Source organism: Tachyglossus aculeatus, chromosome 1, assembly GCF_015852505.1.
Source record: "Tachyglossus aculeatus isolate mTacAcu1 chromosome 1, mTacAcu1.pri, whole genome shotgun sequence".
NCBI lineage: Eukaryota > Metazoa > Chordata > Mammalia > Monotremata > Tachyglossidae > Tachyglossus > Tachyglossus aculeatus.
The window spans coordinates 156,479,535-156,505,633 of NC_052066.1; the positions used below are offsets into that span (position 1 = coordinate 156,479,535).

The 26,099-nt window shown below is 42.3% G+C and overlaps 1 protein-coding gene across 1 annotated transcript in view; it reads right to left on the reverse strand.

Moving 5' to 3' along the window:
- Positions 1-203: 203 nt before the first annotated feature.
- The window catches only part of GOLGA5 (golgin A5), a 32,139-nt gene continuing 6,243 nt past the window's right edge, over positions 204-26,099 (reverse strand). Inside the window, exons 2-13 of the mRNA XM_038748220.1 lie at positions 25,453-26,028; positions 20,178-20,402; positions 17,893-18,112; positions 16,267-16,390; positions 14,542-14,745; positions 14,061-14,231; positions 12,218-12,346; positions 7,882-7,980; positions 6,657-6,882; positions 3,983-4,088; positions 1,568-1,631; positions 204-874 (exon numbers count right to left, since the gene is read on the reverse strand). Of these exons, the coding sequence (XP_038604148.1) occupies positions 794-874; positions 1,568-1,631; positions 3,983-4,088; positions 6,657-6,882; positions 7,882-7,980; positions 12,218-12,346; positions 14,061-14,231; positions 14,542-14,745; positions 16,267-16,390; positions 17,893-18,112; positions 20,178-20,402; positions 25,453-26,002 (2,199 nt within the window). The 5' untranslated portion in view covers positions 26,003-26,028 and the 3' untranslated portion in view covers positions 204-793. The remainder of the gene's footprint in view (positions 875-1,567; positions 1,632-3,982; positions 4,089-6,656; positions 6,883-7,881; positions 7,981-12,217; positions 12,347-14,060; positions 14,232-14,541; positions 14,746-16,266; positions 16,391-17,892; positions 18,113-20,177; positions 20,403-25,452; positions 26,029-26,099) is intronic.

Here is a 26,099-nt window from a genome sequence, read left to right on the forward strand (position 1 = left end):
GACTTTTTCCCAGAGCTTGAAAAGGGGCACTGCTTAATAGACAATACCACCATCACTACTAAAATTGCATCTGTACAAATCCTGTTTCCATCTGAGTGTTTAATATGCAGAAGTTCTTATTTTTGCTAAAATGGGCAGCTCTAATAATTACTTTGCCCCTTAGGAACATCTAATTTTATTTGGCTGAAATGACCAAATGAATATTCAAGAAAAAGGCAGACTAGATTTTATTCCCATAAAGTATTTATGAAAAGATGTTGCCCCAGGCAATCATCAGGCCTATAACATGTGAAAGACAAATCCATATTTACAACGTTAAAAGCATATAAGTGCAAAAGCCGACTATATAACCAAAACTTTTATTTATATATATTTATATATATATATATTTATATATATCTAAATACAATTAGTTTCCCTGATTATAGCCCATAGTCCACAGTCAGTGTAATCTAAATTACAGTTTGCACTGAATACAACTGGGATCCGAAATTATCCCTGTATTCCTAGGCAGAGGAAAAATCTTTACATATATACTGGACCATTAGACTCATGGAAAGCAAAGAAGGCTAAGCTTATCTTAGTAAGGCTTGTTTTAGGAAACTTGCTAACAAATTAGAGGAGGAAGCTGGATAGCAGAGTACCTGTCCAATAATTTAGAAGTTACACCATATTGACAGAATAGGTATGATGTGCACCTATCTCAGGTATTCCTGGCAGGACTGAGGACCGTGTATTTGAAACCCTGGGGGAGGAAAGAACTGCCAATCATTTTAACACTTTGGTTCAGTCTTCATTTCCCAGTTGGATGGTCATGGTGCATTTCGGGTGTATAGGTGAGTAGAACAATCATGACCCAAAGGTGAAGCAAAGCCTAAAGAAAGAAAAACAGTACGTAAGCTAAAATCAGGATTAAATTCTGGAGAATTTAATGAATCTTCAGCTTCCTTTCCTAACTTCAAAGAAAATAAAACTTCTTCCCTCTGGTGGCTCACAAAGACATTTCCTTTTTATTTCTTTACTTTGAAAAAAGCTGCCGGTGTTGTAAAGTGTGAAATATAAACAATGTGTAGGATTCAACCCAATGAGATTTGGGTTTTCACATGTACTTTTAAAATAATTACTGGTCAATTATTTTCCAGGTAAGTGAAGATTAAAACAGATTTTCACTAATCAATATTTTTGAGGGGAAGAAAATTTGTCTTATATAATACAGTTTCCTAACCCTACTGTACTCTCCCAAGTACTTACTTCAGTGCTCTGAATACAGTAGGTGCTCAATAAATACAACTGTGATTCATGAGACCCTTAAAATAAAGGACACTTAAACTGCCCAGAATAATGGAAAATTTGATCAAAAAAAGTGTGGGAGTTTTTCTAACTCCAAAAATCAGATCTTCCTGAAATAATCATATGGTTTACTCTATAAGTAAAAGCTTAACTGCCAAAACCTTATTTTAAGTTATCTTTCATGCTTAACAGACAGGATTCCAGAAGAAGTCTTTGATCTACTATCTGGTTCTTAGTTCCTGGAGGTGATTTATTTTTCAAACAGTGGTTTACTTACCATATATATAAGGACAAACACCCTGGCTATGGGATATCTTCGGAGAAAAATTCCCAGACGAATGCTGTGGAGGTAGAGATACAGTTAAAAAAGTGTTTCGACTCAAAGATAAAATTCCTCAAACAGGCACTTCTCTGTACTATTTACTACAAGGTATCAGATACATTTAGTTCACAAATGCAGGAGACAATCTTATTTATTGAGCACTTATTGTGTACAAAGCACTGTATTATTACTATCATTGTGCTATTTGTTAAGGGCTTACTATGTGCCAAGCATTGTTCTAGGAGTTGGGGGAGATACGAGGTTATCAGTTTGAACATAGTCCCTGTCCCACATGGGGCTCACAGTCTAGACAGGACAGAGTTGAATGTAATCCCCATTTTTACAAATGAGGAAACTGAGGCACGGAGAAGTTAAGTGACTTGCCCAAGGTCACAAAGCTGACAAGTGGCAGAGCCTGGATTAGAACTCAGGTCCTCAGATTCCCAGACCTGTGTTCTTTCCACTACACCATGCTGCTTCACAAACTAAGCACTTGGGAGAGTACATAACAGAGTTGGAAGACACATTCCCTGCCCACAGTGAGCTTGCATTCTAGATGGAGAGACTAACATTAATACAAATTACAGATATGTAAATAAGTGCTATGGGGCTGAGGGTGGGGTGATTAAGGGTGGAAGTCCAAGGATGACACAGAGGGACAGAGAGTAGAGGGAATGACAGCTTCCAAAAGTAGGTTAGAAAATGTCCACGGAATCATGTAAAAAAGTCACAGGTGAGTACAGAAACATGTTTTCTGAAAAAGGTATTTAAACTCTGGCTGCTTAACGCAATGTACATTTTAGCAGGGTTCTAGACCATTCGCTTAACCCCATATATACTGAACGAACATATAATGAATAGTCATAGCATCCTAGTTCCAAAACAACAGGATAAAAGGGCTAATATTTTGTGCCAAAAATAACATGGAAATGTTTCCAATGCCACATCCCTTTTCAGAATTTTTGAAAACATGAATATTAGCAGCTACCGACTCCACAGTTAAATGGTGACCACTGAAACAAAATTGTCCTCTTCTGAAGAGGATCAACAAATTTCATTAATACATAAAAACTATTTGACAGCACTTAATAACATGGCAAGTATTCTTATTTATAATTTTTTTAATTATGCTAAAATGGCTACTTTCATTCACAGAAGTTTCTACTTGAATTACTCAAATTATATCATCGCTACACAAATCTATCAATTAATCAGTTATATCTACTAAGCGATTACTGTGTGCGGTACATTATACTAAGCAATTGGGAGAGTACAGTGTAACAGAGTTGCTAGACATGTACCCTGCCCATAATCTTACAGCCTAGAGAGGGAGACAGACTTTAAAATAGACTAGGAATATTCATTCATTCAATCGCATTTATTGAGCGCTTACTGTGTGCAGAGCACTGTACTAAGCACTTGGAAAGTACAATTTGGTAACATACAGAGACAGTCCCTACCCAACAATGGGCTCACAGTCTAGAAGGAGGAGACAGACAGCAAAACAAAACAAGAATATGGACAAAAGAATATGGACATAAGTGCTGAGGGGCTGAGGGTAGGGGGAATAAAGGGTACAAATCCAAATGGCAAAGGCATCCCAAAAAGGAGAGGGAGTTAGGGAAATGAGGGCTTAGCTGGGGAAGGCCTCCTGGAGGAGATGGGATTTTACTAAAGTTTTGAAGGTGGGGAGACTGGAAGTCTGTCGGATACGAATGGGGAGGGAGTTCCAAACCAGAGCGAGGATGGAGATGAGAGGGTTGGCAGTGAGATAGATGAGATCGAGGTACAGTAAGTAGGTTGGCATTAGAAGAGTTATGTGAGCATGCTGGGTTACGACAGGAAATCAGCCAGGTAAAATGGGCAGAGGGAAGTGTGACTGAGGACTTTAAAGCCAATGGTAAGGAGCTTCTGTTTCATGTGAAGGTGGATGGGCAACCACTGGAGGTTTGTGAGGAGTGGGGAAACAGACTGAAGAGTTCTGTAGTAAGATGATCCAGACGGCAGAGCGAGGTATGGACTGGAATGGGGAAAGACAGGAGGCAAGGAGGCCGATGCAGTAACCAAGGTGGGACAGGATGCGTGCTTGGATCAATGAGGAAGTAGTCTGGATGGAAAGGAAAGGGTGGATTTCAGCCTTTCCTATGGATTCAGTGACAGACTGAATATGCAGGTTGAATGAAAGCGATGACCTGGGGACCCGGCCCGTGAGACAGGGAGGATGATGGTGCTGTCTACAGTGATAGGAAAGTCAGGAGGAGGACCGGTTTTGCATGGGAAGACGAGGAGTTCTGTTTTGGGCATGTTAAGTTTGAGTGTCAGTTAACACAATTCCACCCCAGATGTTTATTTTTTTCCAGAACCTCTTACCTGAATTGATCTATGGAACTGGCAGCTTTCCTGACTCTCCCATACATGCCTACCATGGTAGCTTCTGTTTCACTAAAGAGCACGGGAACATTTCTCATGCGAGCACCTAGTTAAATAACATCAAAGACAGCTACATGAACAACTGACAAATATGTATTAACAACATGTTAGGCTTGGGAAGAAGCTCAAGGCCAAAGCACTGATAAACCAGTCATCATTCTGTGTTCCTCTGGAAGGTTATACTTGAGGAAATGTTTATGTCAGGGACCGTATCACTTTATATCAGCTGTATTTCTGACAACCATGATGCATTTACTGAATTGTACAGTAAATGTACAGAGCACAGGCTTGGGAAATGGATAGAGCACAGGCTTGGGAGCCAGAAAGTCATGGGTTCTAATCCTGGCTCTGCCACCTGTCTGCTGTGTGATCTTGGGTAAGTCACTTCACTTCTGTGGGCCTCAGTTAACTCATCTGTAAAATGGGGATTGAGACTGTCAGTCCCGATTTGCTTGTATCCACCCCAGTGCTTAGTATAGTGCCTGGCACATAGTAAAAGCTTAACACATACTATTATTATTAGTATAAATATCTGAATTGTTTTATTTTTCACTCATTAGCATCCAGTCACTAAAAGAGGCATCATTTCTCTAAAATCTGTGAATGAAGTTTTTGAACACTGAACTATATCCAGAGGTGTGACTGTGTAATTTCCCATTACACCTTTATTCTTATGGCAGCAACTGTTTTGAAAACATGGGTGCTCAGGACTGCCACAGCTTTTTCATCAGTCAATCAATGGCATTTATTGAGCACTTACTATGTGCAGAACACTTGGGAAAGCACAATACAACAGAGTTGGCAGTCACATTCCCTGCCCACAACAATTTACAGCCCAGATGGGGAGACAGCCATGCATATAAATAATTTATAATCTATAATTTAAAGATATGTACATAAGTGCTGGAGGGTTGAGGGTGGTTCCAGGTGCATAGATGACACAGAAAGGAGAGGGAGCCAGGGGAAGGCGCCTTGGAGAAGATGTGACCGTAACAATGCTTTGAAGGTGGGAAGAGTGGTAATCTGGCAAGTGTGGAGCGGGAGGGAGTTCCAGGCTAGAGGGAGGATGTGGGAAAGGGGTCAGCGGAGAAACAGATGAGACTGGGGCACAGTGAGTAAGCTGGAGCTAGAGGAGCAAAGTGTGCAAGCTGAGCTGGTGCTAATTGCAAGGATTTAAAATGTGGTATTTTAAGAAATGCCATATCAGGCCAGATTACTAATCCATTAAAGCGTTCTTGAAGGAATAGCTTGGTGGTTGCTTTCCTTGACCTCAACTTCATGTTTAAGGAATACGCCTAGCAACCCTAACTTTCCTCCATCACTGAATTTATCCAAATCCTTCTTGAACCGATTGTTCTATTTTTTTTTACCTCTGCACAATTTCTGGGGTACTAAATTCCACAGCAAAAAGATTCTGGACATTTATTGTAGATTTCCATCTAAACCAAGTGATCCCAAAAGAACTACTATAACTCTGAAGCTACATAGAGTTAATTCCTCCACATTTTCTGCTTAATGGTTTTCTTTTTCAAAACAATTCTATGGGCTCATTTCCCACTCACCACATTATGTTCCCCAAATGACAGATACCTATCCTATTTTTAAAATGTTTTAAGGAAGAAGACTTTACAACATTCCAAGATTTCACCAATGCTGTTAGTTTTCCCTTCAATCTAAACAAAATCTCTTTTATTGCAATTTAAACTCACCTTTCTCTTGTTTTAACTTTTTTGGAGATGGAGTCACTGTCCTCCTTCATACATTTTAAAATCACCCCTCACACCTTTTTCCCCCAATGTAAATCATCCTCCTTCTTTAACCTTCTCTGTCTTATACTCCATTCTTTTGCCTCTACCTCCCCGCCAAATCTACGTTCCTCTAATGCCCCAAACTAAACAGAAAATTCTAACTATCTTTGCAAGATGGAAGATTTTATGGGTTACGGTATTAGATGCTGATATGTTTGGCCCAGGATTCTGCTTCCTTTCCCTACAGCAGTCTTCACTGCTGACACACGGTCAGTCCACAGGTTTGATGCCCCTAAACCTTCCCCACCATGCTCCTACGGGCAGCATACTTCTAATTTATTAAAGAACAGTTTAGCTGTCCATTGTAGCGTTCTGCTTGCACATATCCCTTCCAAACCAATCGATCAATGGTATATATTGAGCGCTTTCTTTTAATGGCATGTTAAGTGCTTGCTATGTGCCACGCACCATGCTAAGCGCTGGGGTAGACACAAGCTAATCAGGTTGGACACAGTCCCTGTCCCACATGGGACCCACGGTCTTAATCCCCATTGTACAGATGAGGTAACTGAGGCCCAGAGAAGTGAAGTGACTAGCCCAAGGCCACACAGCAGACAGGTGGCAGAGCCAGGATTAGAACTCATGACCTTCTGACCCCCGGCCCGTGCTCTATCCATTAAGCCACACGGCTCTATCCACTACGCCAGGCATGGCGAAAAGGCCTTTCTGTGACTATTTCTCCCGAGTGTGGCTTTAGTTGGAAAGGCTGGAAAGAGAAGCTATGCACTGGGTATTCTGGATTCAGAAAATATGGGGTCCCAGCAAGCCAATTTGGAGCAAACCTTCCGTATTCTGTTCCTATTTACCTTCGCCACTGTCAACTCCAGGCATGTTAATAGAAGATCCATTACTGAGACTACCAGGGATGGCCTTCATCTGTTGTTCGAGGCGCTCCAGCTGATAGACGAGAGAGTTCTTCTCTGTGCTGAGATTCTCTAACATGGTCTGTTTCTGGATCAGCGTTTCAGTTAGCTGATGAAGTCGGTTTTCTAGTTCTGACTGGCTGCTGTTGCTCAGGGTTTTGTTGGTGAGCTGGAAGTTTAAAAAAAAAAAAAAAGGACCTTGACTGTTTCACTCGGTTCACAGCATTACACCATGAGACCATTTCATACTGCACAAATCGCACAGCTCAACTCCCACTAGTCAACAAATTAATTCTGTCTTTAATTTCCTTGCAGCAAATGGAGGTCTTACAGGAAGAAAGTTCGGTTTCAGAGAGAACACAGATCGGTTTTGAGTTCGCTGCTCGATAAAGGTGTCTCTCAAATAAGTACAAAACACTAATTATCCCTCCCTTGAGGACATACAAAGGGAGTAAAATAAATGAAAGCAGCACTCGCTCCTACTAGCCCAGCGTAAGACATTACTCACCCTGGAGGGTGTTATTGCAAAGTATCAAATGTCTGCATTTAATTTTAGGTGGCATTGTCTCATGTTTCCCTATGAACGGACAGAGGTTTCCCTGTCCTTGTTGTGTGAAGAACCCTTATCAGAAATTATATCCAGAGGCAGAATCAGTTTGGAGGTTACTCTGGTACCTGTGTGTATCTTGTTCCTCTGTTTTACCTTCAGGAGAGGGCAGTCAAGGGGAAGGAAGGATATGAAGTGCAATGCGAAACAGTCAAAAACTGTTTTTTTTAGAGCAACCCCTTTAAAGGTTTAGTGGGAAGCGAGACAGATTAATGGGGAAAATGAGGCTATTTTTTGAAAAAATATTGCTAGATTTCATTTTTTCTTAGCTTTCTTGCTGGAAGACAAGGACTCTTCATCTTAGTTTGGGCCTTAAGGAATATCAGGAAGGATCCAAATGTTCTGGATTTGTGGATTTCTTAACATCTTAACGAAGGGATTTTGAATCCTTCATAATACACCATAGATCCCAACTACGTAAAATAATCTATTTTCTCTCCCTGCTGAAGACATCACAAAAAGAAGCCATGTTTTCTGTTCTCCAGAGAGGGATGAACTACAAAAAGATCATTTTTAACACTATCTTCTTTGCATAGAATGCTAACCACTGAATAGTGGTACCTGGTTCCTGAGCTTCTGAATTTCTTCCTCTCGGTCTTTGATCCTGCTTTGCAGTGTATTCTTTGTCCGATAAAGCTCTTCCTCTGTGAAATGGAACTCCTGTAAAGAAAATTACAATAATCAGGTGTTGGTAGAGTGAAAAAATAATCTGAAAGGAATGACTTTTCTCTTTTGTTTGGGAGTGGTATTAATTACATTCCAGCATCCAGTACACAGTTTTCCAACATATGGGAACTTAGTAAATTCATTCATTCAATCATATTTATTGAGCGCTTACTGGGTACAAAGTACAGTACTAAGCACTTAGTAAATACTTATTAAATACTCTGTAAATCCTTCCTGGCAATTAACAGAGGTTAACACCAAACAATAAGAGAAAATGTATTTGCCTATATTAAGCAATATCCAAATGTTTAAGAAATTTTGGTAGCATGAGAGGAAATGAAGTTACTAGCCTGGACCCTCTGAGTTTCCTTCTCACTAAGCCTGTCTAGGGCCATCAAAATTGCTTTTTTCCCAGTCCCCAATGTGACATCAAAAAACAAGTTCATCATACACCTGTTTTGCTTCACTGCACATGTGTTTGCCTTCTTACTGAATAACCTGGGTTTATCACGAAAAATCCCTGCATTTGATTATGAGAACACAGTTTATGCCTGAAGTCAAATGTACCATGCTCACCCGCAAAGACAAAGAATGGCACTCTGGAACAGAGATAAAAATGATAAATGAGTAAAGTTGTGCTTCAAAAGCAGTGCATTTTAAAATGTATTTGGGGGATGGTGAGGGGGAAGGGGAGAGCAAAAGAAAGAGAATGATTAAAGGAGATGTAACCAAAAAAAAAAAGAATTAAGGAAAAGACTGTCTTTCAAACTTTCTCTCCCACTGGCCTCCCATACATTAATTTGCATGATTGGCATATTTGCCTACTTTAATATAGATCAGAGGCACCCTAAAGGGCTGGTTAATCCCCAGATTAAACACTATAGCTACAAAACATAGTAAGTGAACATACAGCCTGTGGGGCCATTCAGTGCCACTTTTCACTTCCTAAATGTTCTGCTGACGATAAATATGGCCCCTGTCTTCAAAGGACACTGGTAACAGGATACAGTATACCATCTGCTGTGATAAAACTAAAAGTTATCTGTCCATTCATCAAGAACAGGCCTAGAATATTTGCTTTAATCAGTTGTTACCAGCCTGAACTAATTAAAATGCAATTTCTGAAAGAACACGTAATCCCACAAACTGAACTGGTTGCATAGCTAATAATCTTTCCTATTGCTCTCTTTTTCCAGATTCTTTTTCACCTGGAAAACACCTAGTTGACTTAATAAACCATCTGTAAAATACATGAATGACCATCTTCCCATGAACATGCAGAAAGTTCCAGTAAAATAATCGATTTCCCTGGGAATGAAACTGTCGTCTCAAAGATAATGACTCTCAAATGCAGAGGAAAAAAATCTTCAAAGGCCCTGAAAAGCATTCTTTCATCTGTAACTCCAATTTTCTGAAAATACATAAAATAATTTACATCATTATACCACTTGTCTGCTGTGTGAGTGGATAACCACCTCCTGGATGGAGAGAATCATTTGAACAAATGCCAAAACTTGTTTGGAAAACTAAGCTGGAAGTACAATCTAATTGCTTTAAATGTGGAAATCCTGAATTATATTAGCACATTAAAGTACCATAATTTGATTAGCTTGGAGAGCTGAAATTTGGTAAACAACGAAGTGCCAGTTTTTAATGTCTGACATTTGACTACGTGCTCAGCGTAAAAGCAACTGAGGTTCCTCTTTTATTTGAATAGCTAAATACTGAAACTACCAAACCACCTTGTTAGCAACGAATGCCTTTTCTCATTAATAGATGGAAAATATAAGTGCTTAATAATAATAATAATAATGATAATGGCATTTGTTAAGTGCTTACTATGAGCACTGGGATGGATACAAGCAAATTGGGTTGGACACAGTCCCTGTCCCACATGGGGCTCACATTCTCAATCCCCACTTTACAGATGAGGTAACTGAGGCCCAGGGAAGTGATTTGCCCAAAGTCACACAGCAGACAAGTGGTGGAGCCAGGATTAGAACCCATGACCTTCAGACTCCCAGGCCTGTGTACTATCCACTATGCCATGCTGCTTCCCTGCTTAAGCATGACACAGAATTTTCTGTCCATCATCTTTTTTTTTAAAAGGCATTTGTTAACGCTTTATATGTTCCAGGAACTGTACCTAAGTGCTGGGGTAGATACAAGCTAATCAGCACTGTGCTCCCTCTAGAATGTAAGCTCGTTGTGATCAGGCAATGTGTCTGTTATATTATACTTTCCCAAGCGCTTAGTACAGTGCTCTACACGCAGTAAGTGCTTAGATCCAATTGACTGACTGCTCAGGGCTGGGGGTACCTGTCTGGCCCCAGCTGCTGCGGCTGCCACCACCAGGAACTGCTTCAGGCAGCAAGGGTGATAAGCAACCATTTGGATGTTCACAGTCAGTGGATTAGTGGTTCTGGACAACATGTTTTTGAGGAGAAATTATCCAGGCAGCAGAATGAAGCAGGGACTGGAGCGGGGAGACAGGAGGTCAGCAAGGAGGGATAGGATAAGGGGCACTATAAGATAACATTTAAAAGACATGTTTCAGCGATTCTGCAGTCTTCTGTCACCATTTTGCATTTAGGCAACCACCTCTAAGTGCACTGTCCATGGGTCAGCGGTAGTGAAACTGAGAAGTGCCGAACTCGAGTCGGAGACGGACATCTCCTCTGTTAATGGGACAGGGCCGGGGCACGGTGGCACTAGAGTTCTGGGGACCTTGTCAAATGTACCCCCGGAGAAACACTCCAAGTTGAAGGATGCCAATGGGCTTCTGCATGATGTCACGCTTTGGTGTGCGTGCAAGGAACGACATGCTGATAGCCAATGGAACAGGGAGAGGTTGAAAATCTCTCCCTGCCTCAGGCAGCTGAATTACTGAAGCCAGGATTGGTTGCCAATCCACCTCCAGAAGATTGCCTCCCAATGGGATGGAATAAGGGCGAAGTGATGAGGGCACTTATGCATGCAGTTGCCACCTGGAGAGAAATCATCTGCTCCAGCTAAACATTAAAAAAAAAAGGGGGGGGGGGGGCTGAAGGAGTCCCTCCGAAATCCCACAGGACAGGTGGATGCGGGCACCCCTAGGCTCAAGAATTAATCTGCTACAGTCCCTACTCCAACATGTCTTAAACTAAAACTTGGGGACAATCAGCCCAACTCTCTCACGGCTTAAAGGTACTCCCTACAAGTTAAGTACTTTGGAGAGAGCAAGAAGTATTTCTGACATCATCCCCCACTAGACGGCAAGCCCGTTGTGGGCAGAGAATGTGTCTACCAACTCTGTTACACTGAACCCTCCCCAAATGTACTAAAGTGCTCTGCACACAGTAAGCACTCAATAAATACCACAGATTGATTGATTCGGGGGGCTGCTTAGTTCCCTGCAGCAGAGTCTGCACAGCGTATACAGCAATGCACTTGGCTCCACAATACTGTGATATTCCATTTCCCAAGATGCCCCAGCTTAATGCTAGGGAGGCATTTTAGAATTTAGAAGAACTGAATTCAATAAAATTTGGTTTGTTTTATGCTATTGCTGTCCCTTCCAGAAAGATAAATATTCCTTTACTCTAGCACCACTCTCGCGCTACAACGACAATGTTAGTGCCTAGGGAAATATTTACAAATCTTGGTCTGGAGCAATTCATTTGTTTTTCTTTTGGCTGTGTTTAACAAATACTAGCAAAATTCTGCGACTTACATTACCAGCAAAATGTTGAGACTCTACCCACATCATTATTTCTGTACTGACTCAATGAGCACCGACTTGAATTAAACTCCACAGTGCCACACTCTTATGATTCAAACATCTCCTTTTATTTATGTTGATATTGTTTTAACTGAGATATGGGCATTCATTTCACATTTAGGATATTCTCTACAATCAAAATCTTCCCGGAGCTTTCATTTATGGCTATAATATTCTGCCAGTCAAGTCTGCGACCCCAAATTGAAGTGGGGAAGGTTAAAATGTACCGAGAGCTATATTTTAGTTTAATAATGATCTACCAGTTACGCTCTTGGAAAGCTGAGGTTATGCTAGAGCAGCAAAATGAATGGAAAAACAGAGTGCAGTGGCTTCGTCATACGCCTAAGCTCTTCTCTTGTCTTAGGAACACAAAGGGATGTCAATACATCAGGAAGCAACTAGTGGTTCATTACAAGGGCTTCTCAATTAGCCACTAGGTCTCGGCCGTCTGAAACAAGAGAAAATCCTTACCTGCTTCTGTCGCTCCAACTCTGCCTCTAGCTCTTGCTTGCTTGTTTTTTGCCCAGCTATTTGCTCGTGGAGTTCTCGAAGTTGTTCTCTTGACGATTCAGCTTCGCTCACAAGCTGGGATTCCACATCCTAAAAATAACAAATGTGGTTTCCAGACGACTTTTGTCGCTGGAACTGTAAACGACGATTCAGTTGATTTGTTCACCTGTTTTATCCGAGTGACTCGGTATTGCTTTCTGCTTTATCCTTATTCTTACTGCTTTCACTCTGTAAATTTTTTGGTCTACTTCCCTCTTTAACTGTATGCTCACTGAGATCAGAGAACCTGTGCCTTGCTACTGTTGTACTCTCCCCAAGCCCTTAATATAGCACCTAACACTCAGTAGGTGCCATTTTCAATAGAGAATAGCAGCTCCAGGTTCTCCTTCCCCTCCTTTTTCAGGGGAAACAGGAAGGGGTTAGAAGTGGTAACCTAAGTCACTAAGAGCCAGGAACAGTTCACGAGACATGAAGTGGCAACTATAGTGTAGCACGTTTGGTAAGGTGTTGTCTAGTGGAAGCAGCACATGTCTGGGCACCAGGCAGCTGGATTCTTCTAATTCAACTAAGCACTTGGGCATTCACCTCCTGCCCTCAATATAGTACTTACCTGCATAGCTTTACACTATGTCGCTTCCTCCTGTCTCCCCTGATAGACTGACAGCTTCTTGTGGGTAGGGATTGTGTCTGCAAATTCTATTTTGCTCTCCCAAGAGCGTGGTTCAGTATCCTGCACACAAGAAGTGTTCAACTGGCTGACTGAGTGTAGTCCCAGCTGTGCCACCAGACTGCTATGTGACCTCGGCAAAGTCTTGCAATTTCTCTGGGCCTCTATTTCCTAATCTTCAAAATGGGAATGATAAAGAGATACTGTGAAGGTACAGTGAGATTGCCGATGTGAGAGCACTTGAAAAATAAGTGTTAAACAGAGTCTATTATTATGGCAACTCCTATACTTTCATTCATTCATACTTATTGAGCACTTACTGTGTGCAGAGCGCTGTACTAAGTGCTTGGGAGAATACAATATTATAATTGAAAGATACGTTCCCTGTCCACAACGAGCTTACAGTTTAGAAGGGGAGATAAACTTTAATACAAATAAATTACAAAACTACAGAAGTGCTGTGGGCCTGGGAGCGGGGATGAACAAAGGGAGCAAGTCAGGGTGATGTAGAAAGGAGAGGGAGAAGGGGAAAGGAGGGCTTAGTCATGGAAGGCCTCCTGGAGATATGCCTTCAATAAGGCTATGAAGAGGGGGAAGACTAATTGTCTGTCTGATATGAGGAGGGAGGGCATTCCAGGACAGAGGCAGGATGTGGGCGAGTGGCTGGCCACCAGATAGGCAAGATCTTCTACTACTACAACTACTACTATAAAATAAATAAAATCGACATTCATCATCACTGTGAGACAGGAAGCAGTGTGGCCTAGGGATAACGACAATAATAACAATTATAATAATAATAATTGTTAAGCGCTCACCATGTGTCAAGCACTGTTCTAAGCACTGGGGTAGATGCAAGATCATCGGGTCACTGTCCCACATGGGGCTGTCGCTCTTAATCCTCATTTTACAGATGAGGTACCTGAGGCCCAGAGAAATGTAGTGACTTGGGCAAGTCACTTCTCTGGGCTACCATTCCATCACTGCAAAATGGGGAGTCAATAACTGTTCTCCCTCCTACTTAGACAGAGAGTCCCATTTGGGACCTGATTATCTTGCAACTACCCCAGTGCTCAGTACAGTGCTTGGCATAGTAAGCGCATAACAAATACCAAAATTATCACAAGTAAAACTCACCTGCACTTCTGTCCTCAGCTGCTGAATCTGTCCCAGCAACTTCTGTATTTCCTCCCTTTGAAGCTCCTTCTCATGTCGCAGTTCTTCCAGCTCCAAGTTACTGGCTGTACTGTTATCCAGATCTTCAAAACCAGAGCCTTCTTTCAGGCTACTTATCAGTTTTTCTTTGGACTGATAAGGAAAAAAGCTGTTTCATTAGAATGACAGGATAAAGATTTCAAAGCAGAATTCATATGACCAAAACACGCTAAAAAATTTTCAAATGCTGCTATCAAACTCTACGTATAGACTCATCTCACTCTGAAACAATTCCAATCATATCTTCTAGAGTGATACACAGATGCTGTTTTGAACTTAGTCCACATGTATAATTAGAGAATCCCCCAGGGAAAGCCCTCTACATTAAAAAAAAAAAAAATGAACTGCTTCATTGTGCTCTTTTTGTTTCAAACAGTTAAAGTACTAGGACTCCAGTGCTTACTTGGAGAATGCGGGTCGCTTTTTGCTTGTAGTCAATCAGTTCTTGCTTGGATGACTCCATGTTGGACTTGGCTACTTTCACTTGCTGCTGCAGATCATCTGCTCTCCTCTTCTCCTCCACGTATTTTCTTTCTGCGAGAGTAACCGCTTCTGCCAAGTTCTGACGTTCCACTTCCATCTTACTAAGGCGAGCTGCAAACTCGCTCTATCAAATAAATACTCATGGTATAATTAATACATCCGATTTTGCCTGTTTTCACCACGTCTTCTGGCTAGAAAGTTAAGGACTCGGGAAACCTCTATGCCGTTTGGATACTGGTCACGGTGTCGGCAGAAACGGCTGGCATGCATGTATGCGGTATTGGACTCCACAATAGTGGTCTGCGCATCCTAAGCGCTCGAGCTCGTGGGCAGGAAGGTGTCTGTTGTTGTACTGTACTCTCCCAAGTGCTCAGTACAGTGTTTTGCACACAGTAAGCGCTCAATAAATATGATTGAATGAATTAATTAATAAATACCATTGATGGCGATGATGAAGTACTACAGCGGGAGTTTTCACAGAACATGAGAAGCAGCATGGTCTGCTGGAAAGACCATGGACCAGGGAGTGGGAGGACCTGGGTTCTAATACCGGCTCTGCCAATGGCTCACTTCACTTCTCTGTGTCTCAGTTCTCCTGATCTAACTCCAATTTAGACTGGGAGTCTGGTGAAACGGGGACTGTGTCCAAACTAATTGATTTGTTTATACCACCAGTGCTTACATGCAGTAAATGCTTAACAAATACCACAACCCTCCCACCCCACCAAAACCAACCACAATCCTCATGATTTTAAGAGAACTGGGGAGACAGTATCATCACTCTACCCTTGGATTCAGTTTCTCGTGCTGCGGTTAGTCATTTCCATGGGACTCCCTACCACAGTACTTAGTAGATCGCACAACGGCTGGAAAAGCAGAGGAAAACTTCTTCCTCGTTTCTTTCACAAAGGATGGAGGGGCTAGAGAAAAGTGAGTCTCGAAGATTCTTAAGAAGTCCGGCCTTGATACAGTTGGGTAGGCAAGTAAAGGTATGGAGTTGGCATTGGCTCCCCCCGAAAAATACAGTCTTTCCTCATAGAATGCTTATTGTTTACCTTGGTTTCCCATTATTTAGCAAGGCACTAACAAATTATGCTTTAGGGAGCTTTTAGGTAAACGGTCTAATAGCATCTTGACAAAGAGGATGCCATCATGCATTTTTAGATTCAAAAGCGTCCCTGTCTTTTTGAGAAGACGCCAGGCCTGCACGGCAATGAATCCATGATGGAAACAATAAAAGTAATGATTTCTCTGACTTGAAAATCCTAGCCTGAAGCGGTAAAGGCAAAGTACACAACTGCTTCATCCAAGCTTCTGAGGAGTATTACTAAAAGGCTACCAATAAACTGAATTAGATCTCTCAAATCACCCATGTGGAAGATCAAAAAAAAACCCAGGATAAATTAGCTCCATTAACTGGGTGCCGTGACCCATACCATTAGATGAATGAAGAAAAATTCCAGCGGAGAAGTCAGTGGTGGTGGCTTACGTCGGGCCACGGATCAATACTGCTTTCTGAAATGCTGCCTGGAACAGGTTAGTGAATGGAATTTCAGAAGAGGTAAAAAGTATTGTAATGGAATTTCACCCTGAAATGAGCTCACTCTCTCCTCTCCACAGTGCTGCTGGGGCTTTCCAGTCTAACCTGCATCTTTTGGTAACTGTCCTGCTCCCGCTTCAGAGTGGAGTCAGCCTCGTGGAGCCTCTCCTGCAGAGTCTGCAGAGCTTGATTTTGCAGGCTACTTCCTTCGTTGTGATCTTGCATGATTCTGAAAGAACACATAAACCTCACTCACAACAAATTCAAGCATCTGCTCAGTTATACACCTTTTAAGACAACTTATTCTACCCCAAACGAAGTGGCTTAAATGGGTTATAATACTGTCCTCGTTTTAATTCACTCTATGTTTACACAGCAAAAGACGAGCATTGCACACTCTGAATAGGTTTTTCTTTGTCATGAAGTAAAAACAGATCAGAAAAAGCTTCAGCCCAAACGTTTTAAATTACCCAAATTCTACTTCTCATCAGCATTCATGACGATGCTTCGCAAGTTACAAGTGATTTATCCAGTGGCCTCCACAAGGCTCAGTACTGACTTTGGTGAACAACAGTAATACCGGTTTCTTCCCTTGCTAACCTCGGGATTAAGATCATTCAGTTTCCCAGAAACTGAGCATTTAGCAGTTATGATTATGTTCTGGGTGGAATGTCCACTGTGTAAAGAACTACAGATACAGTGGTGGCGAAACACAATGCCAGCCCATTGCTGGAGGAAGCAAGTGACAAGCACAGACAACTTGAAATGACAGAAAGGGTTATCCGTGGCTTTGGAAAACTATCATCATCATCATCATCAATGGTATGTATTGAATGCCCTCCCTCTTCATATCTGACAGATGATCACTCTCCCCACCTTCAAAACCTTATTAAAAGCACATCTCCTCCAAGGGGCCTTCCACAACTAAGCCCTCATTTCCTCTTTTCCCATTCCCTTCCGTGTAGACCTTGCACTTCGATTTGCACCCTTTATTCATCCCACCCTCAGCCCCAACACATTTATGTAAATATCCCAAATTTATTTATAGTTAATGTCTATATCTCCTTCTAGACTGTAAGCTCACAGTGGGCAGGGAATGTGTCTATAACTCTTGTTATGCACACAGTAACCGCTCCATATGTACAACTGATTGATTACCGGGTGCCCAGCATTGTACTAAGTGCTAGGGAGAGTATAATTCAACACAGATTGGTAGACATGTTCCCTGCTCACAATGGCTACTGAAAACCAAATACCATAGCAACCAAAATGGCACAGTTGGAAAGACAGTGGTTGCGAAAGGAAATCTAAAATATTCCATTATCCTTTCATTGAAGACTTGCTAATCAAGCACTTCAGTGGGCTCTAAACATGTTAGAAATCCCCCAATATCCGGTATTTTCCGAAGAGAAAACATCCTATGTAAAGACAGGTAAAAGGTAGCTATCTAGCAATCGCTGCTTTTGGAAAGACAGTCCTCTAGACTGTAAGTTGCTGTGGGCAGGAGACATGCCTACTAACTCAGTTATACTGTACTTTCCCCAGAACTTAGTACAGTGCTCTGCCACACAGTAAGCACGACAGACTGATGGATAAATTTTTGCTCTGTTTTCCCACTACTGTGTAACTGATCTATTGTCATTCTATTGCGGGGAGAGGGAGAGAGGGAGAGGGGGAGAGGGAGAGAGAGATTGATTGTGTGTGTGTGTGTGTGTGTGTGTGTTTATGTACCGGGATTTTTCACTCTGCAAGGTTTCCAAGGCTTCAGTGCGGCTACGCAGTAACTGATCGGCTTCTTGCAGCCTCACTTTCAACACCGCCAGCTGGGAATCCTTCGCCGCCAGCCCTTCATTCAGGTCATCCACCTGGGCCCGGAGTTCTCGTACTACCCGATCGCTCGCTGAATGATCCAGGTTCCACTTTTCAACTCTGGCTCGGGCCTTCGTTAGCTCTACGATAGAAACATTAGGTAAAGGAAGCCAAACATTTCTTCCAAATGGAAAAAAAAAACCTCATTAATTTCTTTTCTTTTCTATCTACTTAAAATACGTTTGTTGCCAAGTTGAGTGGTCAGGGATCAATGCCAAATTTGGGTGATACTCCCCACACTTGTATTCCCACTCCAGTCTCTCTCTTTCCTAGATCCCAAAGGCAGACAGGTGGAGTTATGACCTCTTCCCCAAGCACCTGACCATCACATTCCCAAGAAGTCAAGTTTGCTGCATAGGTACAAAATGCCTGACAGTCAGCAGTGAGAAATAGGTACCTTCAAAACCATATCAAAAAATAGGGAAAAGAAAATATTTTAAATCTCATTTAAAAAACAAAGCAAACCCTCCAATTCCCAAAATACCCACCCACAATCACAGAAAAAGGCCTTCTTTAGAATGACTCTATCTAGAAATTTGATTATAAAATTAAACAAGAGTGCCAAGGCAGTGTTCCAATTACATCAGCATTTCCGCAATTCTCCACTGTTTACAGGTGATGCAACACGGCAGTAAAATTTTCCTTTAAGTACTTAGGCAAATTATACCAAGGGTCAGTTGGAGACACTGTTGTCTGGTGGATGAAATAGTGTCAGTTCAACCTAAATCAGCCTTGAAGCTATTTGAAAGCTACTAGATTGCCAGAATATTAGTTGATTTGCCCTCTCAACCAGAGTCATAAAATGGAAAGGGTTTTCAAGAAGGCACCTGGCCCAATTGTACAGTTCTTGGCTCCTCACTCCCTGCCCTTTTTCTATAACCTTCCCCAACTCTACTCATGCTCAAGCTCATGGGCCTGGGAATCAAACGGCTCTAATCCCATCTCCGCCACGTGTCTGCTGTGTGGCCTTGGGTAAGTCACTTCCCTTCTCTGTGCCTCAGTTTCCTCATCTGCCAAATGGGGATCAAGACAGTGGGCCCCAGGTGGGAAAGGGACTGTGTTCAACCTCAGCATTTAGTACAGTGCCTGGCACACAGCAAGCACGCAACAGACCCCACAATTATTCTTCTTATTACTTAGACTTGTGATTCCTTCTAATCATCCCCAGTCTGAGCTGTGAGACTTTCTCCTAGTACAGTGTCTTCTTTTGCTCAGTCTCTCAAACCACATCCACAGACCCATTCATTCACACCCGCATTATCCCCACTTGATAATCACCCACATCAAGACCACACACACTCCCACCCCCACCATTCAAAAGGGCTAAGGAGAAAAAGATGCTGTGAGCAGCGCTGGTTTTTGATACAACTGGTAGTTGCAAGACAACTGCAGAAATTATACTCAAATTTTCCCAACTTAGGGAGTAATTTTTCACTTGTTAATTAACAAAAGGGCAAGGGCTGAGGGCTCACATATATTAAAACCAGGCATCAAAGCAAGAAATGCCTAGAAACCGGAAACACTTTTTCCCCTCTAAGACCGGCGTGTTTGGTTAAAATAGGAGGAATGCACTGAAATAGGGGGTTTGATGGTTTATCAGTAGTATGTGGAACTTTACTTTCAATTAACTCACACTTCATTCTATCATTCACAATTTTCTACTTTAGTCTTGCTTTTATTCCCAGAGCGGGCAGTAATTTCAAATGGATGCATAATAAAAAAAAGCATGGTTTTTCTTACATTTTGCTACTTACCACGGGGGAGGAGCGAACAGATACCTATATTCTTTATCTGCACAGTTTCGAACCCTTTTTTAATCTTGCTTAATCATAATTTGGGTCACTAAAAAACTCCCAGCTACGGTAGTTCTTTACTGTTGTGGACACTTTAACCGACCAGAAGATCGATTTAACCGGCAAAGCGGATGTTAAGAGTTAGCCGGGAAGAGTCTTCTTATTTATCTAGATTCTGTGGTTATGCTCATGAGGAAATCTTCTACATCAAACAAATCACATTCCAAATTTTAATTCGGGGCTCCTTCGGCTACAGACAGGGCATGAAATGATGTTTTAGTTTCTTGTTTGCTTTAACCACTTAAACCCAGTTTAAATGATTGACTCCCTAAAATAACTGAAAGCAGTCTTCACCTTCTTGGGTTTCCTTGGACCTCTGAATGACGGCCGCCATTTCTTGATTTAAAGACTGAACCTCACTCCTCAGGAGTTGATTCTCCAGACGAAGATTGGACAGCTCATGAGATTTCCCGTCCCCCTTCGCTGTAAGGCTGTGATTGGCAGCTCCACCCACTGATGCATCTTCCTTGGAAGCATCAGCTTGGGCTCCTAGTCCAGAATCTGAACTGTCAGGGGTATCTGTTAAAACAAAAACAACAAAACTCAAGAAGAGAGAGGCGCTAATAAGTCGAGGATAATTATTTAGATTCTCTCATTAAAACTGGAAAATTCAACTTTCACTGTCAGCTCGTTGTGGGCAGGGAATGTGTCCATTTACTTACGCATTTTACTGTCCCAAGCGCTTAGGACCAAAAGACAAGGTTCTGTCAACAACCTAAATAGTTACTGACACCCACAGGGCTTTTTCATCATCATCATCATCATCAATCGTATTTATTGAGCGCTTACTGTGTGCAGAGCACTGTACTAAGCGCTTGGGAAGTACAAGTTGGCAACATATAGAGACAGTCCCTACCCAACAGTGGGCTCAGAGGCAGGGGTGATAAACCATGATAATACTAAAGCAGTTACAAAGTCATAAAAAGAGCACCAAAGCATTAAGGCTATCTCTAACTTAACTTGTACTTCCCAAGCACTTAGTACAGTGCTCTGCACACAGTAAGCGCTCAATAAATACGATTGATGATGATGATCTGAAGGCAAACGGGCTTAGCTTACAGGACTAGAAGATTTCACAGGATGGCCGGATCTCAAAACAAGAGGGCTTTGTATATGGCCTTATGGTATTTACCATATGGCTATTAGTCTTGGCCTCTGCCTCCTTATACTCCATCTTTTAATGATGATGATGGCATTTGTTAAGCGCTTACTATGTGCAAAGCATTGTTCTAAGCACTGGGGGAGGTTACAAGGTGATCAAGTTGTCCCACAGGGGGCTCACAGTTTTAATCCCCATTTCACAGATGAGGTAACTGAGGCCCAGAGAAGTGAAGTGACTTGCCCAAAGTCACACAGCTGACAGTTGATTAATGCTAATTAATTAATTAATTAATGCTAATTTCAGACCACAGGGGAGTGGGAGCTCTCTGGCTTCTACTTGTAAAGCTGATATACCAACATCAAGGACAAGAGCTCTCCCGGTCTGCTGGGACAGAGTATAAAGCACTAGCCTAATTAAATGGAAACAAAACAAAAATAAGTTTTAACCTATGCTATAGTCTTAGTCCTTCTATTTCTCCCTAACTGATGGTGATGCCGAAAACTCTATCACTTGTGCAAGACCTGCTTGAGTCTGACTGAATACTATCTACCATTAACTTTTTGGAGCACAAATTTTGGGAGAAAGGGAATTCTATATTTCTACTAGAACCTACTGTAATAAGGAATTGAAAAATGAACCAGTCAAGTCACAGATTTTATGGGACATTTATGATGCATAAGGCTTCAAATTACTATTGGTAGTCGCACATACCCTATAAAATAGTAATACCAAATAGAAGCAGGTTCATTATCTGTTGCCACTTAACCATATCCGAACAATGCAGAACCAACTATACTTGTTTCTGTTAGTAAGTGTGCCTTTCATATGCTATCACAAACCATGTTCATTTTCCACTTCACACATGTGAAGCTTTCACCAACACTCAACACCTCAAAATTCTAGTTATGGATTTTGGGTCAATCTAGCTGTGCACACCCTCAGAAGTTCGTGAAATTTAGACAAAGGAATCAAAACTCTGGAGTCCTCTTTCTAACTCATATATCATAAAGCCCACTTAGCCTCGTGGCCTCCTGGAAAAAGCACAGGCTTGGGAGTCAGAGGATCTGGGTACTAACTCCATCGCTTGCCTGCTGTGAGATCTTGGACAAGTCACTTAACTTCACCTCAGTTTCCTCATCCAAAAAGCACGACTTAAGTACCTGTTCTGCACACAGTAAGCGCTAAATAAATGCGACTGAATGAATGTTCTCCCTCCTCCCTAGACTGTGAGCCCCATGAGGAACAGGGACTGCATCCAACCTGATTAATATGTTATCGACACTAATGCTTATTAGTAGCAGCAGTAATAATAGTAATTGTGGTATTTGTTAAATGCTTATTATGCAGTGAGGTGGATACAAGATAATCAGGTCCTATAAGGGGCTTCACAGTTCAGGTAGAAGGGAGAACAGGTACAGAATCCCCATTTTGCAAATGAGGGAACTGAGGCACTGACAAGTTCCATGACTTGCCCGGGGTCACACAGAAGATAAGTGCCAACTCCTGGGCCTGAGACCTTTCCGCTAGGACACGCTGCTTCTCTAAACTTAGTACAGAGATTGACACATAGTAAGCATTTAAATACCACTATTCTTTTTATTGTTAACGGGACATAATTTGAGCCCAAATCCATAACTGGACAGTTACCCCTGGATGATCAAGCATCGTGCTGAACCAAAATAACTTGGATGATTTTAAATTCTGGGTTACAGAAAGCCCTTTCTTTTTCGTACTGCCCCTCACAACAATGCTCAGTGTTTTACACTTGCGTGGGTTGATGGGGAAACACACACGCACCCCCCAAAATAAAATAGAATCTTTGCCCTTGGTCTTAATTTTACCTGGGAAAGGGAAAAAAAGTGAAAACCTTGAAAGAAGTTAGATGACTTTCAAGCAGGTTTGACACACTAGTCCTTAAGACAAGCCAGATTCATTGTTCATGTGAACGGCAGATTTCACTCACTGATTATTCTAAATATCCAAGTCCCTTTTGCTTTTTCTAAAGACATTCATAAGCACCATTCTCTCACTTTTAATTCTACAGGGAATCTCTATATTGTGCCTATCCCCAGAATACAATGCTTGTACAATTTTCAGGTGCCAGACCCCTAATAGGGGAGCCACTTCACCATCGGTCACCATGTGTGACCTTGGGCAAGTCACTTAACCTCTCTTCATATCTGTTCTCCCTCCCTCCTTAAACTGTAAGGCCTATGCGGGATGGGGACTGTATGATCTGATTGATCTTGAATCTACCCCAGCACTTAGCACATAAAATACTTAAATATCCCAAATATTAGGACTATACTTAGTTTTACTCAGGTGTGAAAGGAACACCCCGCACAATAACAACGGGACTAGGAACTGGAACCTCCCCCAAAATGATACTGAGCCACAACAGCCTCCAAATCCTGCCCGTTGGCTTACACCAAAACTTCCCTCTAAATTGTAAACTCATTATGGGCAGGAAATTGGTCTGCCAATTCTGCTGCATCGTACTCTCCCAAGCGCTTAGTACAGGGCTCTGTAATCGCTCAATCAACTCCATTTATCAAGCGCTTACTGCATGCAGAGCACTGTACTGCAGTGGCTAGCCATGAGAGGCTAGCCACGGCTCAGTGGAAAGAGCACGGGCTTTGGAGTCAGAGGTCATGGGTTCGAATCCCAGCCCCACCACGTCAGCGGTGTGACCTTGGGCAAGTCATTTAACTTCCCTGAGCCTCAGTTACCTCATCTGTAAAATGGGGATTAAGACTGTGAGCCCCACATGGGACAACTTTATCACCTTCTATTCCCCCCGCCAGCGCTTAGAACAGTGCTTAGCACATAGTAAGTGCTTAACAAATGCCATCATTATCATTATTATTACTGAGCACTTGGGAAAGTACAATACCACAGAATTGGTAGACATCCCCTGCACACAATGGCCTTACAGCCTTGAGGGGGGGAGAGAGATGTATTAACATAAATACATCACATATATGTATATATATGTACGTAAGTGCTGTAGTATGCACTCAAAAAATACCATTGACTGACTGATTGAAAGCTATCCCCTTTACTTGCATTTTGTTATTTCTCATGTTGAAACCCTGGCATCATAAAGTGCTAAAAATGATCTTCCGTAGCCTGTCTCAATATCAGTGACAAAAAGAATAAATCGAGGTAGACCATTTAAAATAAAACTGCACAATTATTGTAAACACACATTAAAAGTGAGAACCTCCCTACATTCCATTTTGGTCGATGAAGTAAAACATTTCTGAAAAGTACTGCCCGGTTGCAAAGATGCTGAGCAAACTGTTCTATTTTAGGTAACGTTGAAATTATTTATTTATATTAATGTCTGCCAACCCCTCTAGAGTGTAAGATCAATGTGGTTAGCGAAGTGCCTACCAACTATACTGTACTATACTGTCCCAGGCGCTTAAATACAATGCTCTGCAAACAGTAAGCACTCAATAACTACCACTGATTGATTACAAAGCCTCACAGCCTAAATTTGTTAAAATAAAGAATACGGAGCACTGCATTAAAGTCTTGCTTATAAGGTGCACACTGTTACTTGATCCTGGGCCAGGCAATATTTTAATACTTCTGTGGCGAGGCATTCCAAGGACCCAGGGGACGAAGCCCTCTTTTCCTCTTCTCCCAGCCCCTTTTGCGTCGCCCTGACTTGCTCCCTTTATTCATCCCCCTTCACAACCCCGCAACATTTATGTACACAGCTGTCATTTTTTATTTATAGCAAAAATAAAGTACAGTCTCCCCCTCTAGACTGTAAGCTCATTGTGTCTGTTTATTGTTATACTGTACTCTCCCAAGTTCTTCATACAGTGAGAAGTAGCGTGGCAAACTGGATAAGCGCTTAGTACAGTGCTCTGCACACAGTAAGCGCTCAATAAATACGATCGATTGATAGAGCACAAGCCTGGGTGCCAGAAGGTCATGGTTTCTAATCTCGGCTCTGCCATTTGTCTGTTGTGTGGCCCTTTCATTCATATTTATTGAGCACTTACTTTGTGCAGAGCACTGTACTAAGCGCTTGGGAAGTACGGGCAAGTCGCTTCACTTCTCTACGACTCAGTTCCCTCATCTGTAAAACGGGGATTGAGACTGTGAGCTCCACACGCGACAGTGACTGTACCCAGCCCCATTTGCTTGTGTCCATCCCAGTGTCTGGCACATAGTAAGTACTAAAATACCGTAATTATTATGACTATTATTATTACAGTGCTCTCCACACAGTAAGTGCTCAATAAATATACAGTGCTAAGCTCTTAGCACAGTGCTCTGCACATAGTAAGCGCTCAATACGATTGATGATAAATATGACTGACTGAAGTAGATGCCAGTGGATCCAAAATAACCACTGCATTTTCTTTAGTACACCATATTTTCCTCTTTTATTTGCACCTTCCTTTAAAGCCTACTGGTATTTCAACATGCAGAATGCAGAATAACTACCATGGCCTGGGTTTCCGGAGGAGGTTTCTTCGGTCGCCTTGATGCTCTGTGCCCCGGGAGTAACAGAACCGACGCTGGATGTCCGAGAATGACCCTGAAAAGCAACCGCCCTGTCTCTTTCTCTTTTAGTTTCCGCCCTGCCGTTCGGCTCCTTCTCGGAACTGTTGAGAAAATCGAACAGCTGCTCATCATCGGGTTCCGACTTTTTCCTTCGCACGAACTGGGCGGAGGGCCTGGGCGTGGGCGGGTTTTCTATGGGGTGGGACTCCTCCCCGGCTGTCCTGGAGCCCACTTTCACGTTTGCCGCTCCAGCGAGGACGGACGCGTTCTGATATTTAACGTGCTCGGCCGCCGCGGAGACGTAGGCGGCTTTGGCTGCAGTCTTGTAGGCCAGTTCGGGGCTTTGCTGGTGCAGTTGGGGATAGTCGGCGTCTGCGCTGTATGTGGCGCGGCCCGCGCTCTCTTTCTTACTGAGAGCAGACGCGGCCCCTTGGTCTACCCGGTTCAGAAGGTCCTCCGCCTTTCCGGCAAGATCAGCTAACCAGGACATTACGGAGGTTTGCTTAAAAATGACTTCTACGAGGAACATAAAAGGAAAAAAAAAGAAGAAGAAAGGCCACAGAGTTACCAATCGTATTCCTGGTAGT